The sequence below is a fragment of the Caloenas nicobarica genome, chromosome 4 (genome assembly GCF_036013445.1).
Source record: "Caloenas nicobarica isolate bCalNic1 chromosome 4, bCalNic1.hap1, whole genome shotgun sequence".
Lineage (NCBI taxonomy): Eukaryota > Metazoa > Chordata > Aves > Columbiformes > Columbidae > Caloenas > Caloenas nicobarica.
The window spans coordinates 79,214,365-79,238,138 of record NC_088248.1 but is presented as its reverse complement, the minus strand read 5'-3'; the positions used below and the strand labels follow the sequence as shown (position 1 = coordinate 79,238,138).

The following is a 23,774-nucleotide window of genomic DNA, read 5'->3' as shown; positions in this document are numbered from 1 at the left end:
TTAAAACCATCGCCCCTTGTCCTATCACAACAGGCCGTGCTCAAAAGTCTGTCCCCATCTTTTTTATCGGCCCCTTTTAAGTCTGGAAAGGCCACAATAAGGTCTCCCTGGAGCTTCTCTTCTCCAGCTGAACAGCCCAACTCTCAGCCTGTTCTGAACCTCTCTGCTCCCAGACAGACGCTGTCTGTCCTTCCCGCAAAGGGCAGGTGTACGTGGGCCGGTCCTGTTGCTGGTGGGTGCTGGGGAGCTGCAGCTGTGGGGCAGAGCTCTGGGGTGCACTCACCGAGCCCTGAACTCCTGTTCTACCCCTGGTGCTGTGTCCCGGCAGGTTGGGGGGTACGGAACACCTGTGTACCTCCGGGAGGGGAACGGCCTCGAGTTGCGCCAGGGGAGGCTGAGGTTGGATCTGGGGACCAATTTCTTCCCCAAAGGGCTGTGGGGCATTGGAACAGGCTGCCCAGGGCAGTGCTGGAGTCACCATCCCTGGAGGGGTTGGACAGACGGACATGAGGTTCTCAGGACACGGGGCAGTGCCGGGGGTGGGTTATGGTTGGGCTCGATGAGCTTGCGGGGCTTTTCCAACCTAAATGGTTCTGTGATTCACGAGCATTCTAAAGCAGACGGACAGACCGACCTTTGTTCCCAGTCAGCCCCACATCCACCCGCTGCCCCCAGGCCTCCCGGGTGCTGCAGAAGGGCCTTTGGTGTCACCACGAGCGACTGACAGATGTTTCCTCACCGCACCAAGCTGAGCGCATGAGGACGTGTGAGCGCAGGCCCCGCACCGCGGTTCACCCACCGGCTGACGTGGAGACGGGCAGAAAAGCTGTGGAAGCTGCTGGTGGGAGGTGGGGGCTGAGGGGCAGTGCCCAGCGGGAGTTCCCTCCTCCCCGGGCGCCTTATTTCACAGGTAAGGCTATTTTCTCAAACCCCTGGGCTGCCCCGAACTTCTTATCTCTGGCTGTTCTTAGCAAATTTATTATTTTTAATATTTCCTCCAGTGTGACTGAGCAGTAACTTAGGTGAGGAAATCCTTGCTCTGAGCAGATGTGCAGCATCTGAATTTCCCTTTTTGATCGGTCTTGTTGTTGCCGTTTCATTTGGGGTGACTTTTGTATCGGCAGAAGTTGTCTTTGTGACTCCCCACGCCGCGATGTGCCGCTGCAGGAGCTCCGGGGCTGCGAGGTGATTTGTGCCCCCGTTCGGTGAGCGGGGCTGGGGAGGGACAGGACGCTGCTCAGAGCGCTTTGGCCAGACCTGGTGAGCAAAGTGTGCTTGGGAAAGGTTCTTCAAAACGCTTTTTGCTGATGTTACGACGTCTGGACTTTCTTGGGAAGGAAGGACGCTCAGCACGAGGATGCTGTGGAATCAGTGAACTTCCTGTCTGTTTTTAAAATGAAACCTTATTTGATAGATTTACAAAATTATAATAATTTTATATTTGAGACTGAAAACTCTCCCTCCTTTTGCCAGATTTAGTTGCATTAACTTTTGTCATTCAGCACTAATGAGATCGTAGACATGTGAGAAGGTCGTTACCGACTTGTTTTATTACTTTCTTGTGGTGATGCATAGCCATGTGTTATTAATTGGCTGCTGTGTTAATTATAACATCCACCAAACAGACCCCGAGGCCGACCTGTGTTTGAACAGGCTGAGGGGAGTCACGAGGCAAACGAAGACGAGGCTTTTTTGAGGTGTTGCTGTTGCTGGCGCGATCCTTTATGTGGAGGGGACATATTGTTCAATAGCTCTGTGACCTGGAGGTGGGAAGGGGCTGCTGGAGCGTGCGAGTCGCTGCGGGGACAGAATCACAGGGTCGGTTTGGTTGGAAAAGACTTTAAAGATCATGGAGTCCAATGTTCCCCCAGCCCTGGCACTGCCCATGTACCTGAGAACCTCATGTCCGTCTGTCCAACCCCTCCAGGGACGGTGACTCCAGCACTGCCCTGGGCAGCCTGTTCCAATGCCCCACAGCCCTTTGGGGAAGAAATTGTTCCCCAGATCCAACCTAGTGCTGGTTTGACCATTGGTTTTGACTGACGCGGTGGTTCAGCCCTAGGACACGGCAGCTGGGACAGTGATTTCTATACCTGGGTGTTTGGTTTTTAGGGTCGGTACCCCAGTGACTTAAAGCCTTTTGAGGTTTCTGACTCGGAAGCTGAGCCTGAAGCCGATGCTGCAGCGATAATGAGCTGCTGGCACGTACCGAAAGCCATTTATTTACCCGCTCACGTCTCTGCCGCTGAGAGGACCCGCAGGGCTGAGCCACGTTCACCGGGATGCGGCACCATCACCCCAGCACGAGCCCGGGAGGGACGGACGGACGGACACCCAAAAACAGGACAGAGAAGATCCGCAGCCCCTTCTCCGGGCGGGCTGTGGGTGCAGCAGGGGAGAAAACAGGGGGGTTGCGGCTCCCAGGGGATTTTCAGATGTTTTACCATGTAAAAAGTAACCTTGAAATGCTTTGCCCATGCGACTGGGTGTGTAGAGAAATACAGACCCTCTGTCTTACTTGCTCATGAAAATGCTCCAACTCATTTAGAACGGCTCTTTAGAAGGGAACGCCCCTGAGTTGGCAATTTTTTCAGCCTACTCAACAGTTTTACAGCAATTTGCATAATGCTGTGTTTTGCTGTGGTAATGTAGATTATTTTGGTCTACCCTTTTGTACCACTGGAGAAGAATCCCGGGCTGGTTATCTATTCCTAGCCAGGAAAGTGGCCCATCCCCAGGCTCGTACCTCGGTTGTGTTTTGCGGTGCTGGACGCAGCGCAGCGTGTCCCGGTGCCGGAGGCCTCGCCAGCCTCGGCCGCGGGATTCCTCACTCTCCTTTTCACTGAATCTGCTCTTAGTTCTGTTCTGCTGCACGAACTGGGTAGCCCGCTGTGATCTCGCGTGGTTTAACGCCGGGGAAAGGTCTTTTCTTCCTGTTCAAGCTCTGCTGCTGCTCTGGGGCACGGCAGGAGTCGTGGTGCAGGAACCCGCTGCTGGAGCTTCCTGAGGTGATGCATGTGTCGACTGGAGCTCGGGGATGTCTCTGGAGAGGGCTTTGCAAGGAACAACGATGTGCTGCTTGCTCTGTTATGCATCGCTGCTTCATAAATTGTAAAACAGGCCCTGAAGAGCTTTTGTGGCTTAAAAAGAAAAAAATGAGGAGATTCTTTTTCCATGTGAAATCCCAGTTTTTCTCCCCTGGAGAAGTGATGCAACTGCTGGTGAGGAGGACGGAGCCGGAGATCGGGGACGCGCTCCTCCGGTGGCCGCCCCAAACGGCACATCTGGCACACAGGTCCCGGCTCCAGCTCTGCCCGCGTCCCCTCCCCGCGCAGCCACGTCGGGACCCGTGTGAGAGACAGCGCCTCTAAAATCAGGGCACACGCGCGGTGGTTGGTCATCCCTGGCAGAAAACAGGCCAAAAGCTGGAGGGAGGGATGTCAGGAGCCTCCTAAATGGGTTTTGCTGCCAGAAAAGCTGTAAGCTGGAGCCGTGCTGGACCCCATATCCGATTGCTGAGCGGTCCCGCTGTTTGTGTTCTCGTTAAGCTGCACTTTCCCCTGTCGTGCTCTGGGAGGGCAGAGCAGCTCCCAGCCGGGCCGGCGGCTGCTCTGACACCCCCTGCAGCCCCACGCCGATGGACGCTGCTGCGGCGCGGTTCTGTTCATCTGCTCCCGCTCGACACGGTGATGCTGCAGGGAAGCCAAAAGGAGACAGTTTGGAAGGCGACGCCCGACTGGGTTTGCTCTGCGCTGGGGGGCTCGTGTCCCGCTCGGTGCAGCGGGGCAGCTGTTCCTGCAGGTTGTGCTCGGCTCCTCCCGAAGCATCTCCCCGGGCTTTTCTCTGCCGGTCCCTGTCCCCAGCAGCCTCCGTGGCCACGAGCGTCTGCTCCGTGTGCTGCTGCCGGCACAAGGGCCTTGTCCTGCGTCCCTGTCCCTGCTCCCGTCCGGGGAGCGGAGCTGCCAGGGGTGTCCGGGAGCATCCCCAGGAGTGACCTGGGACCAGCCTGGTGGCTTGGGACGTCCCCAGGGCAAGCCGAGCCCAAGCTGGAACACGTCATCTCTAATGTAACCCACATCCCAGCATTGCGGTTTGCAGCAGGGCTGCGGGAGCAGAGCTGAGCTGCTGCGCAGGACGGCAGTGGGGGCTCTTACCGTCTGCACCAGCAGCAAACCTGCCGCTGTGACCGGGAACATCGCTCATCCAACCACCGAGACAGCGCCGGGACGGAGCAGGGCCCGGATCTGCAGTTCAGTCTCGCTTTCTGGTTTCCTCTGCAAGCACGTGCTGTTTGAACCTCACCAACACATGTTAACGTGTGTGAGCGCTCCGAGGGTGGGTTTTCCAGCACTGTGGGGCTGTGGGGACACGTGTGACAGCCCGTGGCCCTGGGGTGGTGACAGCGAGCCCTGTCCTGCTCCCCACCGCGGCTCCAGCTCCCGGCGGCTCGCGCTCTGATGTTACCTGGACCATCTCACGCTCTGATGTTACCTGGACCATCTCACGCTCTGATGTTACCTGGACCATCTCACGCTCTGATGTTACCTGGACCATCTCACGCTCTGATGTTACCTGGACCATCTCACGCTCTGATGTTACCAGGACCGGCTCACGCTCTGATGTTACCAGGACCGGCTCACGCTCTGATGTTACCTGGACCGGCTCATGTTCTGATGTTACCGATGTTACCGGCCCTGCAGCTGCCGCAGCACCAGAGCTGTGAACCGGCAAACACCAACCGGGACGGAATGGAAAGGGAAGCGACTGTTTTTAAAATCACCGAGCAGGAACCTTTCTATTTAAATGGTGAATCTTGCTTTTCCTTGAGGCTTCTTGTTGTCTTAGAGCTTTGCTCTCATTTTTTACAAAAGTGGGACACGCTGATTTCACAGCTGCAAGTATTTTGCAGACTATTGTTGCTACTCCGCCTGATGGCTGAAAGGACCCAGTGTTCAGCTGACATTTATTGGCGTGTGTAGCATAAGTTTTAGATGCGAGGTCTTGTTTTTGTTTGTTTGTCAGAAAATGGTGATTTTATTTTTCCTTAAAAGATCTTGTGCTTTTGATTCCTGCCAGCTGTGCTTGGATGAAGAGCGGCATTCAGTTCGATGTGGAAAACCAGCGTTTTCCTGAGCGCATGGGGTCTGTTCCGCACCCGGAGCAGCGGGATGCGAAGGTTTGCATGGGAGAGGCGATTCAGGTTCCGCACCAGCCAGCAGCTTTCAGAATATCCTCATTTCTGTGTCCGGGTTTACCTGGGGCTGCGGAAACCCCCCAAACCCCGCTGGGCATCTGGCTGTGGCTGCGACTCGGTGTCACATCCCGTGGGCCCCGTCCCGGCGGGTGAAAGCAGCGCTGTCCTCCCCATACAGAGCACATTCTTCCCTCTGAGCCCAGTGCTCATCAAAACAAAATATTTTCTACACAATGGACAGAACTTCTGACAAACGGGATGATGTAAATGCCGAACGTGCTTGGTTCTGCAGCCGCAGCGTGGGGCCGGCTGTGGGCACGGGACGGGCGGGGATCCCTCCCCTCTGAGCTGTGCTCAGCAGCAGCTTTGCAGGCACCGGTGTCTGCAGAGGGACTATTACCGCAGCATTGCTTTTTAAACAGTTAAAAATATAGAGTTATTGTAGGTCTATGGCAATATGGTCTCAACTTCATCTGTTTCAATTGGGCTTCTTTCAGAGGAGGTGTTGGGGTAGGGGGAAGATCCCAACAAACTTCACTACGATTTAAGTAGCACTGAGGGTCTCAAGCGCCTTTGTTGAGTTTCTCCCACCCGCTGCCTTCCCCGTGCTCTAAAAGAATCGATCAACAGGGTAACTTCACCTGAGCACAGAGGTTCACACCGGGGATGGTGAGCCTGGGGTCCGGTGGTGGGCACTGAGATGTGGGTTAATGTTTACGGTGATAATGCCGCGAAAGCCTGGTGAATTTAGCATCAGTATTTCCTGCCCCCAGCACCCCGACGGGACTCGGGGGGAGCTGCTGTGGGTGGGGGTTTGGCTGGGCTGGGTTCCCAGGTCAAATCAAACCCCGACTGTGAGGAGGAAGGAAAATAAACTGTGTCAGAAAGCGCTTTTCTGTTCCTGGGTGTGTGATGCGAGGGGCTGGGAAGCTGTCGGCAGTTCCCGATACAACGAAAAAAGGAGGGAGTGAGTACAGGTTACGGTAAATGTGGCTGTGCTGACAGCTGCCGCTTCACAGTTGTGGGTTGGTTTTTTATCCCAAGCTTATAAAAAACTTACAAATTGGCTTTGTGAGCCTGATGTGTCTGTTAAACACTGAAGAGCAGTAGCTAATGGGGGTTTTCCTTTGTTTGCGATCCCGGTTTGGCAGCTGTGACGGGAGGGGTTCCCTTTCGCTGACCCCTGCAAAGAGCAGGTCTGTCTGTCCGTCCGGCCACGTGTGACCCGTGTGTGTCCCCTGTGTCCCCAGGTGCCCAGCAGCGGCCCCAGGATGAGCGCGGAGGGCGGCAGCAAGCCCCTCAAGGTGGGCTCCAGGGTGGAGGTCATCGGCAAGGGCCACCGCGGCACCGTGGCCTACGTCGGGGCCACCCTGTTCGCCACGGGCAAGTGGGTCGGCGTCATCCTGGATGAAGCGAAGGGCAAGAACGACGGGACTGTGCAGGGCAGGAAATACTTCACGTGCGAGGAGAATCACGGCATCTTCGTGCGGCAGTCCCAGGTACGCTCCCTGCGCCGGCCGGGCTGCTTGTCAAACGGGGAAACGGCCCTTGGCACCCAGGTGTGGAGAGGTAAAATACATTTCCTTCGCTCCCAGGGAGAGCAATGTGCCTGGGACCCTCCATCTTCTGTCCTGCAGAACAGCTGAAATGCAGACAGAGTCACAGGCTGCAGACAGATCCTCTAGTGTTGACCAACCAAGTGGCTTTTGCTAAATGTGAATCCCAGTTTGTGGAGGTTCTGCCATCCATTGCCTTTAGTGTAGTTTTCAACTATTAATAATCACAGAATCATTTTGGTTGGAAAAGCCCCTCAAGGTCATCGAGTCCAACCGTTCCCCACCCCTGGCACTGCCCCATGTCCTGAGAACCTCATGTCCGTCTGTCCAACCCCTCCAGGGATGGTGACTCCAGCACTGCCCTGGGCAGCCTGTTCCAATGCCCCACAGCCCTTTGGGGAAGAAATTGTTCCCCAGATCCAACCTCAGCCTCCCCTGGCGCAACTTGAGGCCGTTTCCTCTGGTCCTGGCGCTTGTTCCTGGGGAGCAGAGCCCGACCCCCCCCTGGCTCCAAGCTCCTTTCAGGCAGGTCAGAGATCAGAAGGTCTCCCCTCAGCTCCTGTTCTCCAGCTGAACCCCCAGCTCCCTCAGCCGCTCCCATCACCCTTGTGCTCCAGCCCCTCACCAGCTCCGTTCCCTTCTCTCAACTCGCTCCAGCACCTCAAGGCCTTTCTTGGCGTGAGGGGCCCAGAACTGCCCCCAGGGTTCGCGGTGTGGCCTCCGCAGTGCCCAGCACAGGACGGTCACTGCCCTGTTCCGCTGAATGCAGGTGGCAGTGGGGAGCGTGGGGCAGTGACACCCCGGGGGACAGATCCCACGCCGGGAGCAGCAGAGGCGGTGCAGGAGCTGCCCAGGGTGCAGGCACCCAAGTGACCATTATGGTTTGGGCATTAATTTTTCGAGAACCAGGTTTAAGATATAAATGGCAAGTGTCAGTGCTCCACCTGTGCTCTCCACTGTCAGTCCGTCCCCTGCTCCTCCGTGTGTCACCTCCAGGCTCCCGGCGCAGCATGCAGCTCTGCTCTGGTTACACACGCTGCCCGACCACTGAGGATAAATCAATTTTCTGGGAGGAAAATGAATTGTAATTGAGAAATGTGTTTCTCATTGCTTATGAAGCACATCACCTGCATCAGTACAGACACATCTTGTTAAACACTTGTAAAGTGTTTGTGAGAGTTTCCAAGATTGAGTAACTTTCTCTTCTCTCCTTCCACTTAAAAATGTATCTCACAAAATGAGCACCAGTAATACCAGCATCAATAAAGCCCAGCAGCATTCTTAGTCTTTTAATTTCTTGTGAAGTTTCAGCTTTAAAAATGTACCGATGGGAAAACTTCAAAGATTTTAGGCAATTTTTTTTGTGTTTCATGCAATGGTCAGAGCAGACCCCGCAGGATTTGCTGCGGAGCTGTTTCTGTGTCACAAAGTGCTTGTCCCCTGGCAGGGGTCGAGCCCGTGCGATGTCTCTGCCCCAGCCCCTCAGGTTCTCGCCTGCGCGATGTGTCCAGCAGGGCCTGCAGAGCCACAAGAGCCAAAATTACCCTGAAGCGTTTCTCTTTGCCGTGCCTGCGCTGGCAGCCGCATCCTGCGGGGAGCAGGGGCGTCTCTGGTTCCGTGGTGGTGGCCCCAGGGACACTGATGTGTCCTGGCGCGTGGCCGTGCCACAGTCCTGGCCAGCGAGGGGACGGTGGCAGCAGGGGCTGGAGCTGGGGCCGGCTCGCTGTGCTGTGCCGAGGGCAGTGACATGGGGGCTGCTGTCCCCCCCCCCGTCCGCTGTCCCCCCCCCCGTCCGCTGTCCCCCCCCCCGTCCGCTGTCCCCCCCCCGTCCGCTGTCCCCCCCGTCCGCTGTCCCCCAGCTGCCAGGGGTTGGATCGCTGCTTCCCGCAGCTGTGACAGCATGGACGGGCATTTCCCGCTGAGCATTGGCTCGTTATCTTTTGGCAAAATCAATGTTTTGCCTGCCTGGAACTTGTATTTGGGCTGGTGAGTTGAAACATCAGAATTCTTTTGTGGTGCGTGGAAACACTGCTGTTGCTTTTGCCATCACGTGGAGCTGCTGTTCTGCTCCCGCTTGGCAGAGGAGCTCCTGGGCTCAAACTGCTGCTGCGATGCATCTCGGATGTTGCGGTGCTTCTCCGGCCTAACCCACAGCCCGCCCTGCTCTGGTTCCTGCCGCCCTGTCCTTGGCCACCTCCCAGCGAGGCCGGTGCTGCCACCAGAGCTGGACTGGTGGGGAGCACAGCGCGGCTCAGACCCCCTCGGCTTGCATCGGCTCCTGTGCAGGACCCGGTGCAGCAGATGCGATAGTTGTTGCACCTGGGAACGTAGCCCAGGAGCGCAGCCCAGGCTGGGTCTGCCTGGCTGGGGACAGCTCTGGGGACAGGACCCGGCGTCCCAGGGACAGCGGGCTCAACGAGTGACCAGGGTGCTGCTGTGGCGTCAGCAAGGGCAGCGCCAGGGGAGTCGTCATCCCACGCTGCTCAGGCCACTCCTGGGATCCTGAGCTCGGCTTTGGTCCCGCTGTACAAAGGACATGTGTCCAAGTGGGAGAGGGGACAGAGGGGCCACTGAGATGATCCAGGGACGGGGCTGCCACCGTTTGAGCAAAGGCTGAGAGACGCGGGCTGGTGCCTCCCCTGGCCTGGAGAGCAGGCGGCTCGGCAGAGCTCGTCCCCACGACCAGGACTCAAAGGCGGCTCCAAAGCAGGTGGAGATGCCCGTTGTACCAGGAGTCCCGTGGAAAAGCCGAGGGGCGATGGGTACAAGTTGCTCCTGGGGAGATTCCAATGGGAGACAAGAGGGAAATTCTTCCCGATGAGAACAGCTGGTCATTGGAATCTCCCCAGGGCAGTGGTGGGTTCCCCGGCACTGGGCACTTTTAGGATCCAGCTGGGCAGGGCTGGGCTGGCTTGTCTAGACCGGGCTTGTGCCATGAAAGGTTGGACCAGGTGATCCCTGTGGTCCCTAAACCTGGGATTTGGTGATTCCGTGATGCCCTGGGTCCCGTCCCGTACTCGTGGTCCCCCCATCCCAGGGCACTCCCCTGTCCCGCTGCCCAGCCCGGGTTTGGGTGTTCTCAGCGCTGGGGCAGTTGTCAGGATTTCTGTGGCACAGGTTTGCTCTGTCTCCTTGCTTCTCTTAAATTAACAATACACTCCTGGAATTTGGGCATCTTCCCAAAATAGAAACTGTGCCTGACAGGTTTAGGGATTATTTTTGTTTCTGACTGAGCTCTCAGGCTGCAGGAGCAGTCGCATAGTGCTGATCTTCAGAGGTGAAGGGATGGCTCTTATCCTTTCTAGCCTTGTTTTCTGTATTTATCAAGCAAAAATGCATCAAGAAAAACTTACCAAAGAGAAAACCCTAAACCTTCAACCCGCAGATGTGTTAACAGGGCTCAGACCTGTGGGTCTGTGTCTGGGGGTCCCTGAGAGCCCGGCAGCTCTGGGGTTAAACCCCCACAGCCCCAGCTCGTGGCTGCATCACCTTTTGAGTCACTGTTGCAGACAAAAGCAGCTTTCCTTATGAAGAAGAATGGGGTTTTAAAATAATTTTTGCTAAGGCAACACACACAAAATGGAAATTGAGCTTTCTGTCAAGTGTCAGGAGCTTAAACGAAGGCAGAGCAAGGCTGTCGAGCCGGCTGCTGAGCAGAGCCGTCGTGGGGCTGGTAAAGAAGCTCTGGGCTGTCACATCCCGGGGCTTGACTTGCTTTATTCTTTATGCGAATATTATTTATTCCCTCTGTGAATACTCATTATTCCTTATGTGAACATTCTTTTTTCCCCGTGTGAATATTCTTTATTCCTTATGTGAATAAAGAGCATTTGGCTGTTTGCAGGAAGCCTGTGGAAGGACAACGGTCGGAGAGCTGAGCTTGAACGACTGAATTCAGTATCTGTGCCAAAGAATGCAGGCTGCGCTGTTTAAATGTGCTGCCGAAAGGAACCTGCTTTCTGAGCACGTTCTGTTTGTGTGCTTGGTTTGGGTTTTTTTGTGGGGGGTTTTTTGTTTGGGTTTTTTTTGGTGTTGAAGGTTTTTTTGCTTGTGTGTGAGGTTTTTTTAATTTTTTGTAATAATAGTTGTTATACTTTTTCCAGATCCAAGTCTTTGAAGATGGAGCTGACACAACGTCCCCAGAAACACCAGAATCGGCTGCCCTGAAGGTCCCCAAAAGAGGTACGGCCGGGCCGCGCTGCACAGCCCTCGTCTGCCCTCGCTGGGGCTGGTCCAGGGCACGGAACGACACGGGTGCCTTTGCTGAAGGGGCCCGGGAGGAGCCCGAGGTGGCTTTTATCCTGAGATTGGTGTCTCTCAACACAAATTCATTGCTTATTGCTGAGTTCTTGACCGTGTTTTGCTGAGGAGACTAAATTTTGAAAGAACATCGTGATGGCCCAGTATCCATTTCACAGCTTAGCTCTTGGCTTCTGTAGAGGAGGTTGGAGCCGGGGGGGGTCGGGCTCTGCTCCCCAGGAACAAGCGCCAGGACCAGAGGAAACGGCCTCAAGTTGCGCCAGGGGAGGCTGAGGTTGGATCTGGGGAACAATTTCTTCTTTCTCTTGTGCCTCTGCCTCGCGCGGGTTCAGATTCCCAGCCACGCATGGACCGGGATGGGAACCTCTTGCTTTGCTGCGTACAGCTGGGGAGCCGTGGCCGGCCTCCCCACCGGCTGCCGGGGCTTCCACAGCCGGCGCTCTGGAGGTGGCTCGGGGTGCTCTGAACTTCAGGGGTTTAACCCCAGCGCAGCAGCGCAGCCCGGCCTGGTTCTGAGCGTGTCCGAGTGTTCGGTTCTCCCAAACCGTGCCAGCGGGTCCCACACGGAGTCCCTGCTCCTCCAGGCCCCTGCCCCCTGTACCACCCTTTCCTGGTTTATCCTGCTCTGTTTCCCACCCTATCCCTAAGAACATGTGTAAACGGTCCTTTCAACGCTCCTCGACACCTCAGGGTGCCTGGGGTGCGGCTCAGACCAGGGGCCTCCTTCAGCCAAACTCACGTTGTGGTTCTGTTTCTCTTTGCAGATGCCGTGGACGCCGCCAAAGCCACCAAACTGGTGAGTGCCGAGCCCGGGCTGTGCCGCTGCGGAGACACGTTCCCTGTGTGGCCAGGGTCGGTGCGAGGGGCAGCCCCGCTCCTGCCGCTCCCCGTGACCTTGCAGTAACCTGTGTCACCTCTCTGAAAGCTCCCTTTGCCAGCCCCACGGGAGGAGCACGAAGTGACACACACACACACACAAGACACAGAAAAGTCAGAGTGTTGCCAGCCTGTCTCTTAGTTCTCCCTTTTTAGCTCAGTGCTCTATCATAAAAATAGCCGTGGTAAAGCGCATTTCTTCCGAAAGCCATGGGAAACAAGGCCATTAAAAAGCAATTTCCAGCTAATGACCAGAAATCAGTAAGTTACTGAGGAATTAAACCCCAGCCCAGTTTCCTGTATTGCAGGTTTTATCTCAGTTGGATCAGTATTGCAGCGCTCAGGCCCTGCGGGCTGGGCTGTGTCCCGGTGAGTAACGGCCCCGCATCCTGCAGGACAGCGTGTTCTGGGGACGCGGGAATGAGCTGTGTGCGGCGCACGGGAAACTGTGCGCGCTCCCGAGGGCTCTGCCCAGGGACCTCGCGCCTCTTGGGGCACAAACGGGGACCTGGTGTGCCCAGGGTGTTTCCTGAGGAATGCAAACCTGCAGCAGGTACCTATCTGCAAATAATCCTGACCCCAGACAAGCACAGAGCCATGGGTACAGAAGGTTGATACGCAGGACTGGATGTGCATGTGTACGGATAGCGAGGGTTTGTGCTGCGTGCTTTGGGTGTTTCTCAGGGACGGACGGGCCCATCTGGTGTGTGGGCAGCGGTGGAGAAAACCAGCTTATGTGGAGATAAAGGAATTCCCACCTGTGTGGCTCTTGCCGGCAGCGGGACGCAGTGAGGGACCCGCAGGTTGTGCCGTGTCCAGCTGACACCGGAGCGCGGGGAGCAGAACCCCCCGCCAAAGGGATTTGGAGGATTTTTAGGGAAATTACCTGTTTCTGTGCGTGGGACACGACTTCACCACCAGCGTCTTGTCCTTTTCCGTCGCAGGACCTCTGGCACCGGCGGCATCTTTTCTTTCCCCTGGTGTCTCTGTCTGTGGTACAAAACATTTTGCCTCCTGCTTTAATTATATCCTGGAATTAATGTACTCGGTGGAACCGAGCAGTGACCCTGTGAGGGAGGTGAGAGCAGAGTGCCCTCCCTCCCAATACAGGCTGCAAAACCGAGTCGTGAGGCGTTGGAAGGAAAATTTTAGAATTGCTGTAGAACATCAGTACTAAAAGACAAATATAATAATTAAGAAGTGGAAAAAATCTTAGCGTTCACGAAATCAGGATGCTAAAATAGGAATTGTTCTTTAAATTCTTTATAGTGCTCATGTTCTGAGAAGGTTGCAGGCAAGGAGATGAACCAGCAGGGTTTGCACTCAGAAGGTTTAAGAAAGCCCAGATTAAATAGCTGATGGTACCTGCTGTCCTTAAGCATTGCAATTTTTTTTTTTTTTTCCTGCATAAGAGGTTGAGGATTTGGTGCTGGCAGCAAAAAGTTTGGCAGAGGGAGCTCCATGCAGCCCCGGCTGGGACGCTGGATGTGCCCTGGGTGTCCGCTCTGGTTTGTCGTTATGGGAAGTGCCACAGCTCACAATTAATGTCCTGCCGCGTGTCGGGGGTGTGACAGCCCTGGAGGTGACTGGAGCGCAGGGCACACGCGGGTTTGCTGTCTGCCCTGTGTTAGAAATCGGCGAGTTGGGGCTTTGCCCTGTGACCCTGGGTTACGCGGCTCCCCGGGAGCTCCGTGCAGGAACACGGCGTTTCAGTGCCGGGAAGCTGTTTGAGCCGCTTGCCGGGTGTTTCAGCCCAAACCGGCCTCTGTGGGATGTGCCGCTGGCGGGGGCTGTGGGACACGGGGTCTGGGTGGGTTGGGGCAGTGCTGACACCCCAAAGGGTCCCGCTGTCCTTGGGGACGTCCCATCGGCCACCGGAGGGTCCGGCTCCCGCCCAGCGTTGCGGCCCTCGCTGCCGAGAGGGACAGAGGCCACCGCTGTCCCGCGGGGCTGCGGCGATGGCAGCAAACCAGTGCGACTGAACCCCCCGAGCTCTGGGACAGGCGCTCTCAGCACCGCTTCTCGTCCGGGTCTCTCAAAGAGAGAAGGTGGTGCTGAAATAAATGGTTTGTGGTCGCAGCGGTGAGATTCTGGGGAGCTCAGGGTGAGTTACTCTGGGGAGTCCCGTCTGGTGGGGGGAACCCCCTGTGTGCGGCCTGGGTGTGAGCAGAGCCGAGAAACGGGGAGCAGAGAATGTCCCGGCGGTGGGGACAGCAGCCTGTCCCCAGGCACGGTGCGTCCTGTGCTGTGCGCCCAGGCGCGGTGCGTCCTGTCCTGTCCCCAGGCGCGGTGTGTCCTGTCCTGTCCCCAGGCGCGGTGTGTCCTGTCCTGTCCCCAGGCACGGTGCGTCCTGTGCTGTGCGCCCAGGCGCGGTGCGTCCTGTCCTGTCCCCAGGCGCGGTGCGTCCTGTCCTGTCCCCAGGCACGGTGCGTCCTGTGCTGTGCGCCCAGGCGCGGTGCGTCCTGTCCTGTCCCCAGGCACGGTGCGTCCTGTCCTGTCCCCCCAGGCACGGTGTGTCCTGTCCTGTCCCCAGGCACGGTGCGTCCTGTGCTGTGCGCCCAGGCGCGGTGCGTCCTGTCCTGTCCCCAGGCACGGTGCGTCCTGTCCTGTCCCCCCAGGCACGGTGTGTCCTGTCCTGTCCCCAGGCACGGTGTGTCCTGTGCTGTGCGCCCAGGCGCGGTGCGTCCTGTCCTGTCCCCAGGCGCGGTGCGTCCTGTCCTGTCCCCAGGCACGGTGTGTCCTGTCCTGTCCCCAGGCGCGGTGTGTCCTGTCCTGTCCCCAGGCACGGTGCGTCCTGTCCTGTCCCCAGGCGCGGTGCGTCCTGTCCTGCCCCCAGGCGCGGTGTGTCCTGTCCTGTCCCCAGGCACGGTGCGTCCTGTCCTGTGCCCCCAGGCGCGGTGTGTCCTGTGCTGTGCCCCCAGGCACGGTGTGTCCTGTCCTGTCCCCAGGCACGGTGCGTCCTGTCCTGTGCCCCCAGGCGCGGTGTGTCCTGTCCTGTGCCCCCAGGCACGGTGCGTCCTGTCCTGCCCCCAGGCGCGGTGTGTCCTGTCCTGTCCCCAGGTGCGGTGTGTCCTGTGCTGTGCCCCCAGGCACGGTGCGTCCTGTCCTGTGCCCCCAGGCACGGTGCGTCCTGTCCTGTGCCCCCAGGCGCGGTGTGTCCTGTGCTGTGCCCCCAGGCACGGTGCGTCCTGTCCTGTCCCCCCAGGCACGGTGTGTCCTGTCCTGTCCCCAGGCACGGTGTGTCCTGTCCTGTCCCCCCAGGCACGGTGCGTCCTGTCCTGTCCCCCCAGGCGCGGTGCGTCCTGTCCTGTCCCCAGGCGCGGTGTGTCCTGTCCTGTCCCCAGGCACGGTGTGTCCTGTCCTGTCCCCAGGCACGGTGCGTCCTGTCCTGTGCCCCCAGGCGCGGTGTGTCCTGTCCTGTCCCCAGGCACGGTGCGTCCTGTCCTATCCCCCCAGGCGCGGTGTGTCCTGTCCTGTCCCCAGGCACGGTGCGTCCTGTCCTGTCCCCCCAGGCGCGGTGCGTCCTGTCCTGTCCCCCCAGGCACGGTGCGTCCTGTCCTGTCCCCCCAGGCACGGTGCGTCCTGTCCTGTCCCCAGGCACGGTGCGTCCTGTCCTGTCCCCAGGCGCGGTGTGTCCTGTCCCTCCAGCTGGTCATGGTCCTCTCGATCCTTTTTTGCCTGATCCACGTTTGGTGGCTTCACTACATGGTGACCGTTGTCACAGTTTGTGTAACGAAGAGCTGCTGTTTCCCAAGGGTGGAACCTCTGCCGGGCACTATTGTGGGTGTTTTCCATCCTGAGTGGGGACTTAACGCTGCTGCAGAATGTGTGTGTGTTCTCTGTGGTGCTGCATCGTGTCCTCTGAAACTGGAGAATCACCCCAGAGCTCGTGAGCTGGAGCACAAGGGTGATGGGAGCGGCTGAGGGAGCTGGGGGTTCAGCTGGAGAACAGGAGCTGAGGGGAGACCTTCTGATCTCTGACCTGCCTGAAAGGAGCTTGGAGCCAGGGGGGTCGGGCTCTGCTCCCCAGGAACAAGCGCCAGGAGCAGGGGAAACGGCCTCAAGTTGCGCCAGGGGAGGTTGAGGTTGGATCTGGGGAGCAATTTCTTCCCCAAAGGGCTGTGGGGCATTGGAACAGGCTGCCCAGGGCAGTGCTGGAGTCCCCATCCCTGGAGGGGTTGGACAGACGGAGATGAGGTTCTCAGGACATGGGGCAGTGCCAGGGGTGGGGGAACGGTTGGTCTCGATGATCTTGAGGGTCTTTTCCAACCAACATGATTCTCTGATTTCCGTATTGGCTGCTGACCCTGAGCTCTGCAGCTGGAGCCGGTCGAGCCGTGGGCACTGTGGCGTTCCAGACCCTGCCGTGTTTGGGTGCAAATCCCGCAGGAACGGGAGCTCCTCTCTGCTGCCGTATCGCTCACTCCTGTTCCCCCGTCTCGGCACCAGGTTGGTGGCAGGACCTGTTGCTCTGTGTCTGCATCCCCAAGGTGTCTGAGGAGCAGATGAGGGTGTCCCGTGTGTCTGGGGAGGCCCATGGGTGCGAAACGGTAACGGCTCTGCCAGAAGGTGCAGAGGTGCCGCTGGGTCGGGCCGGGGTTCACCTGCGTCCTGGGAGATCCCGACACCGAAACCCCAACTACTGCGTGGCCAGACCCGGGAAGCTGTCACGGGGACTTCTGAAATGGGGAAAAACGCTGCTTTCCCCTGGGTAGACGAGCCCTGAGCAGCAGGAAACAGGAGGATTTCCAGCAGGCTTTGGGTGAAATGCAATTTCTTCCCAGCACGACTGCGTGAACTCCCACAAAAAGTCCTCGGCACGGCAGCAGCCACTGCAGGGCTCTGCCTCGGTGTGATCGGGAACTGCATTTTAAAAGCAAAACGCCCCGTTCCTGTAGGCTGTGGGCAGTGTCTGTCACCCAGGGTGTGCTGGCGGTGCACCCACAACAAACGTGAACAGAAGCGGTGGGTTCAGCAGCTTCTTCCCTTCGCAGGGTCCGATCAGAGGCGGGTCGGGGGCTGAGCGGGATTTGGGGGATCCTCCTCCCCAGGATCCCGGTTTCAGTCGGCTGAGCACGGTGGTTAACTCTGCAAGTGCTGATGCTGCCGTTAGGTGAATGTATCTTCCTTTGAGTACGTCCTGGCACCTCAGAGGACTCTGTGCTGGGAGGTGCATCAGTGGCACTGCAGTAAGGACAGGAAATCCCAGGGCTGAAACAAGCCCTGTCCTCTGCTTTCCTCTCTTAAGCCTTTAACATCTGTTTAAATTCACCTGAATGTATTTTCCTTTCTGCTAACACATATTTTTGCAGCCCAATGACTTCTTTGAATGTTCTCTGCCAGGAATAGCTGTGACACTTGTGCTGTTTGAACAGGAGGCAGATCACTGCTCGTCACCGTGGTCCTTACGGCGTGAGCTCTAACTTTGTTCCCTTTTATTCCCTCCTCATGCAGCGTGGAGTGAAACCTAAAAAGGTGCTGCTTTTCTGTCACTTGCTCTGTGTGTTGCCGTCTCCCGGGCGCATGACAGGCCCGGTCCATCCCAGTCCATCGTCCCCGTGGCTGCTGTGCCCCCATCGCACCGTTGCATGCTTGCTCATTGCATGTGCCCCCGCCTGCCCGGGGACGGGAGGTGAATGGTAAATGCAGCAGAAGCGATGGCTCGGGAGCGGGGAAGGAGTTTGTGTCTGCCCAGGGGAGGCTCTGAGCTCAGCTCTGAGCTTTTCCTCTGATCCATTAACCCCACTCGTGTTTCCGCGTGGCTGTGATACCCGCAGGCTGTGCCCAGCGTCGCTGCATCGCCTGCGCGGGTTTTACATCCATCGACCGCACGCCCTGGGCCCGGCGGCAGCACACGCTGGGCTCACACCTCAGCCTTCCGCCTGCTGCCTTCTCTCCCCTTTAATTACCATCTAATGAGCGTGTTCCCGGCTCGGGCGCTGCAGGGACCAGCTCCTCGCCCGGTGCATTCCGGGTGGTGGGCAGCACAGCCCCGTGCTCCCCACGTCTGACTGGGAAACATTTAGAACTCCGCATTTGTCTTGGTAACTGGTGCATTGTGATCCCGGGGCCATGGTGTGGCTCGTTACTGCCCAGTATAGAGCGGTTTTCTGAACACCACCAAGTAATGCCGCGCCATGAGTTTTCTCCCAAGCGTTTCTGGCCTGTGGCTGAGCGGCGGTAAAACAGGAGCCGCTGCAGTGACAGAACAAACCCCGGAGTTGGAAACAAGGCACCGCTGCGGAGAGATGCGCTGCGGTGACCCGGTGACGCGTCACGGTGCGGTTTGTCTGTGGTGCTTGTCCCCCTCGGGCTGCGGCTCCACGTGCGTCTCCCAAGGCAAGAGCACCCCCAACCAGCTGGTGTGTAACACCGCAGCCAGAACCCTTTTGTATTGCCTATGACCAAAACAGCTACAAAAGTCTTGGCAAAGAATCATCATTTCCCGTTGGCCGTTTGGGGAATATTTTTCTGCCATGGGAGTCTTGCCAAGAGAAAAGCAGCTCTGGCCGCGGGAACAGGCGCGGTGTGAGCACCGGAGAGAGCGATATGGTACCTGCTGCGGCCGCGGCGGGGTCTGCCGCAGGTCTTGTCTTCCCAGCCACCTTCATTTCGATTTTCGGGTGGAGAGACGATCCAAACAGCAGCGTTTGTCCCCGGAGAGCCCGCAGGCTGCTGGGGCGCTGCAGGGGGGCGGCCAGCAGCGGCTGTCCCCGGCTGTCCCCGGCTGTTCCTGGCTGTCCCTGTCACCCCGCTGCTCCGAGGGAGCTGCAGGGACACGCGTGTCGCTCCCCAGCTCACCGCGGCTGCTTCAGACCCGGCCGCCCGTCCCGGCTGCCTGTCCCGGCTCGGTAACGCCGACGGGAACGGCTCCTGGTCTGAACGTGTGTTCGTTCCCTGTCCCGCCCGTCCCCGGGGTCTGGGGCAGTCCGGTGGTCACACGTTGCCGTACACGCTGCCGCCTGTGCAGAGCTTTGCTTTTCGGAGAAGCGGTTGTGTGGTAACAGCTGTCCAGAGAGATGTCCGGGCCCGGGCACGTCACAACTCTTCTCCAAGGGACAGGCCAGTGCCACCTTTTTGCTGATGTCACCTCAGAATTTAACTTTTTCAGCCTTTGATAACCTTGCCAGCTCTCCAGCCCCCTCCTCTGCCGCTGGTGACACCGCACAAGCGTGTGAGAATGGCAGTCGGGTGGGTGTGATCACAACATAACTAACATGATTAGCGGATAAGTCCCTATTCCTGAGATTAAGGGGGCTCTTTGCATGTTAAATATAGAGTTTAATCGCACCGAAAGCTGCTGCTTTTCTGTGCCAGATGGCCCTTGTCCTCCCAGCTATTGTCCCCCCGTTGGCCTCGGTTTGCTCCATCTTTGAGCTCGTTGGGGACGGTGGATCCGGGTCTCTCGCCACTGCAGCTGTGGCTGTTCCGAACTCGGCTGCTGGTGGCGCGGACGGTGCCCTGGCCGGGCTGGCAGCCCTGCTGGAGGGACCCCGGCTGTGCCACCAGCGGGGCTGCACGGAGCAGGGGGTCCCTCCTGCTGGGTGCAGGGTTCAGGGGGTCCCCATCCCTCACGTGGACGTCTGCCCTGCGGACCCTGCCCTGGCTGTCCCCCGCACACAGAGCTGGTGGCCCCGCTGTCACACCTGAGCTGTGTGACCATAAGTCTCTTGCCCAGGGGTGCTGGCTGTCCCCGCAGGTCACTCAGCGTGTGACAGCACAGAAGCCAGTGTGATGCCCATTCCTTTTTTGTCCCCTCGGATGCGTTGGCTTTGTCCCAGCTCCAGTGACATCCCTGTTCTTTCACCAGCCCGGCTGGCAGTCCGTGTGCCGGGGCTGGATCTCGAGTGTTTGGGTTGAGCTCTGTAACACCCACAGCTTCATCTCCCTCTCGGGCACTTGGTCCCGTCTGACCCTCTCCTGTCCCCGGTCACTGTCCCCGTGTGGGGAGCAGGTGGCCCCGGTCAGCCTGGGGAGAGCGCGGAGCGAGCTGGTCCCAGATGGTTGCTTTGTACAGCAGAGGGGCCAACCCAAGCCCTGGTAATCCTTTAAAGGAAAGAGTAATCCCATTATCTCATAAACGCGCCTCACCTCTGACCTGCCGAAAGCACGTCCTGCGGAAGGCTCAGAACAGACCGGGCGCTGATGTTCCGCGCTGGGATCCCGTGCCCGCGGTGCAGGTCCCGGTGCCTCTGAGGGACGGTCCCGGGACGGTCCGTGCTGCTGGATCGTGGTGGTTTTGCTGCTCACCGAGGGAAGGACCAGAGGACGCAGGAACCGAGCAGCATCTGGCGCCGCAAGCTGGCGGCACCGCGGCGATGAGCCGGATTAACCCGTGTCCAAAGCGGGACACGGCAATCGCCTTAGCTGTGCCGGGGCTAAAAGCTCCTGGTTACTTGGCGTGGCTTGGAGATAAATAACTCCTCTCACGGATCACTGAGTGTTTTTAAAGGACCGCTCTAAAGCAGCCGACACCTATTTCTTCTGTTGCTAAATCACATTTTCTCATCTGCTGCGTCTGTGCAAGAGGGCGGCTCCGGGAGGTGTGGCCAGCCTGGAGCTGGCGTGAATTGAACCGTGATGGGGAAAGAATTGATAGGTTCTAGATTTAGAAAATGAGATTTGTGTTAGGAGAGGAGTTGGTTCATTAGAGCAGCTGTAACATCCCCAGTTCTCCCAGCTGGATGTTAAATCTGCGTGAGCTCCCTGTGGCTCCTGCAAACACGCGTGTGGCTCTGAGGGGCTCACGGGAACCGCGGCTGAGGATTCCCGATCCCACACGGGCCTTTGTCCGGGGGAGATGGGGAGCGCTGGTTGGAACTGCGCAGCGAGGAGGGAGCGCCGCGTGTTCTGGGAGCTGGAGAGGGTCTGCGGGAGCTGCTGGGCACCTTCGGGTGGCTCAAAGCCGCGGCTGTGTAACCCGCTTCTCACCCAGGCCGGGCTTTACCGTGCCAGGCTCGAGCGAACGAAACGCGGTGGTTCTTCATGAACGTACCAGCCCGCAGCCCGGTCCTCCTGGCATTGGTGGCCACAGTTTGGCACAGACAAACCCCTGGTCCCCACCGTCGGAGCTGCCTGGAGCTGTGACGGTGTGGGTGACGCTGTGGGGTCATGGGGTGACAGTGTGGAGTGATGGAGTGACGCTGTGGGGTGATGGGGTGACGGTGCAGGGTGACGGGTTGATGGGGTGATGGGGTGACGATGCTGCCACATCTGGTCTCCTGAAGCTGCTTCTCTTGGTTAACCCTGAAATGTGTTTGTCCCGGCGCCTCAGCTCTTGGGAGCTTGCCCAAGTGCTTCCCTTTGGCTCTGGATCGGAATATTTACTGTCTCTCAGCTCATTAGAACAGTGTCTGGCTTGTTTCTATAAACTGCTGTGAGATCAGAGGCATTTTCTTCAGGACGATCGTTTTTTTTAGCCTGTCATGCATAGAAAGTACTAGAGGTCAGTGTCACCGCAGCTGGAAGTGGCTCTGTGCTGGAGGGGTCAGGCTTTCCTCGGTGTTTATCTGCTGGAGCTGTTTGAAATTTTCTTTTTTCTTTTTTTTTTTTTTGGGTAAGAGCCTGTGACACGGGGGGTTTGCTGTTCCCAGGATCCGGGGGGACACTGGGCGGGTTCGTGACAAGCACCTTCTGCAGCAGGACAGGCTGGAGGGCGCTGACCTGGCCCTGGTTCTGCAGCACGACCAGGAGATCCCACAGGCCAGGGACACAGCCCAGCCTGGGACCCGGCACCCTGGGAATCTGGAATCGTCTGAAATCTGGGATCCTGCGGAATCTGGGATCCTGCGAAATCTGTGATCCTGCAAAATCTGTGACCTTCTGGAATCTGTGACCTTCTGGAATCTGTGATCCTCTGAAAACTGGGATCCTCTGAAATGTGGGATCCTCCAAAATCCCCACGCCTCTCTGCTGTGCGAGTGAGGCTGCCTGGAGGGTGATGCCAGGATGATGTTTTCAGGCTTGCCAGGCACCCAGAATTCGTGACGCTGGTTGAAGCAACAGCCTGACCGTCCCCGAGGCCGCTGCTCGCCCTCCTGGGCTTCGGGGGACACTCAATGGGGCTGGAAGTGGCTCGCGCCGGAGCCAACGTGCGTTACCCCGAAAGGGCCGGCACAGCCGCTCGCCCTGGCTCGGAGATGGAGGGACCGTCACCCTGCTCAGCTCTGTCCTCTGCCAGGTTGTCCCCTGTCCCCACTGAGCTCCGCTGAGGTTCTGCCTCCCTCACCCTCATGGGTGAGGATGTGGATGCTCCGCAGCCTGCGGGAGCCGGGCGGCCACGTCCGACCAGCCCCAGAGGGGACGGTGACAGCAGCCTTGTCCTTGTCATCATCCTTGTCGTCGTCCTCGGCAGAGCCACTATGGGAGCCACAGGCCACGTGTGCTGCAGCAGATCTGCCTGTGACATGTGGCACCAGGCACACAGGTCCTTGCAGCAGGACAGTGGAGCTGGTGAGGGGCTGGAGCACCAGTGTGATGGGAGCGGCTGAGGGAGCTGGGGGTTCAGCTGGAGAACAGGAGCTGAGGGGAGACCTTCTGATCTCTGACCTGCCTGAAAGGAGCTTGGAGCTGGGGGGGTCGGGCTCTGCTCCCCAGGAACAAGCGCCAGGACCAGAGGAAACAGCCTCAAGTTGCACCAGGGGAGGTTGAGGTTGGATCTGGGGAGCAATTTCTTCCCCAAAGGGCTGTGGGGCATTGGAACAGGCTGCCCAGGGCAGTGCTGGAGTCACCATCCCTGGAGGGTTGAACAGACGGACATGAGGTTCTCAGGGACATGGGGCAGTGCCAGGGCTGGGTTATGGTTGGACTTGATGAGCTTGGGGGTCTTTTCCAGCCAAAATGATTCTGTGACTCTATGTGGGCAGCTCAGGTCCTGGGCCAAGAATTCTCGAGGTCTCACGTTGTAGATCGAGGGTGGATGTGTCACTGAAGGTGCTGGTGATCGATCTTGGCTGCTGGGAGAGAAAATGGTTAAGTATTAGAATAAAATGACGTATCGTGCCTCCTACCTTAACTGTCTCTCTCTGTGGGATGCCCACATTCGCTCTGTGACTTACCCAGTGGCACAGTCTTTTATCCTGCGGGAAAGCCTGACCAGCTCTTCCTGTGTTCAGCACCAACCACGCGCTGTTTGAGCTGCTGGTTAAATGGGACTTGAGGCTCTGGAAGGACTTTGCTGGTCGAAAACAAAAGCAAAAGCAAAGCCCAGGACCTGGAGAGCTTTGGAGGAACCAAAGAGCCAGACTGACCAACTCCCCAGCACCATGGGCCTCGGACGACGTTTCCCCGCGACAGAGATGAGCAGAAGGAGCCTGCGCTGGGTCGGCGGAGAGGTGAAATCCGTGCAGACCTCCAGTGAAGGGCCGTGCTGGTCTGTGCTTCCGTGCACGGCTGGAGCCCCTGCGCTGTGCGGCCAGAGGACCCCCAAGTGGAATTTGGAAAGTTTGGGCGTGCTGTTTTTACTGACAAGTCTTGAAATCGCTTCCGGAGCAAAAACACTGTGAGAGTAGTGCATCAAACAGATTAAAAACCAGATCTGCGGGTTTCAGGTGTGAGCCTTGTAGGGTCAGAAATTCCACATGAATTACTGAATTCTGGGCTCCCTGAAGTGGCCCTTGAGTCTCTTACAAACTGCTGCTGATGTTTGAGTTTTGGCTGGAGGGAAAGTGCAGAAAAATTAGCGGGGCAACTGGGGCACGTTGTGAGCGGTGCCCAGACGGGTCCTGTCCCACGGCTGCTCGGGGCCGCTGCTCCAAACCGGCTCCTGCTGCTGCGAGATCTCCTCATCCCCAGCCTAGCGACTCCGGCTGGGTTCACACGCCAGAGTGCCCTTCAGCTCATCCGCCGTCCCCTGGGCTCGCGTCCGCCCTGGGCTGTCACTGCGGAGC

At 58.1% G+C, this 23,774-nt stretch overlaps 1 protein-coding gene across 10 annotated transcripts in view; it reads left to right on the top strand.

Moving 5' to 3' along the window:
• The window catches only part of DCTN1 (dynactin subunit 1), a 73,257-nt gene that overhangs the window by 15,773 nt on the left and 33,710 nt on the right, over positions 1–23,774 (top strand). For all 10 annotated transcript variants that reach the window (XM_065634521.1, XM_065634530.1, XM_065634529.1 and 7 more), the window contains exons 2-4: positions 6,445–6,693; positions 10,854–10,932; positions 11,775–11,806. In XM_065634521.1, the coding sequence (XP_065490593.1) occupies positions 6,466–6,693; positions 10,854–10,932; positions 11,775–11,806 (339 nt within the window). In that variant the 5' untranslated portion in view covers positions 6,445–6,465. The remainder of the gene's footprint in view (positions 1–6,444; positions 6,694–10,853; positions 10,933–11,774; positions 11,807–23,774) is intronic.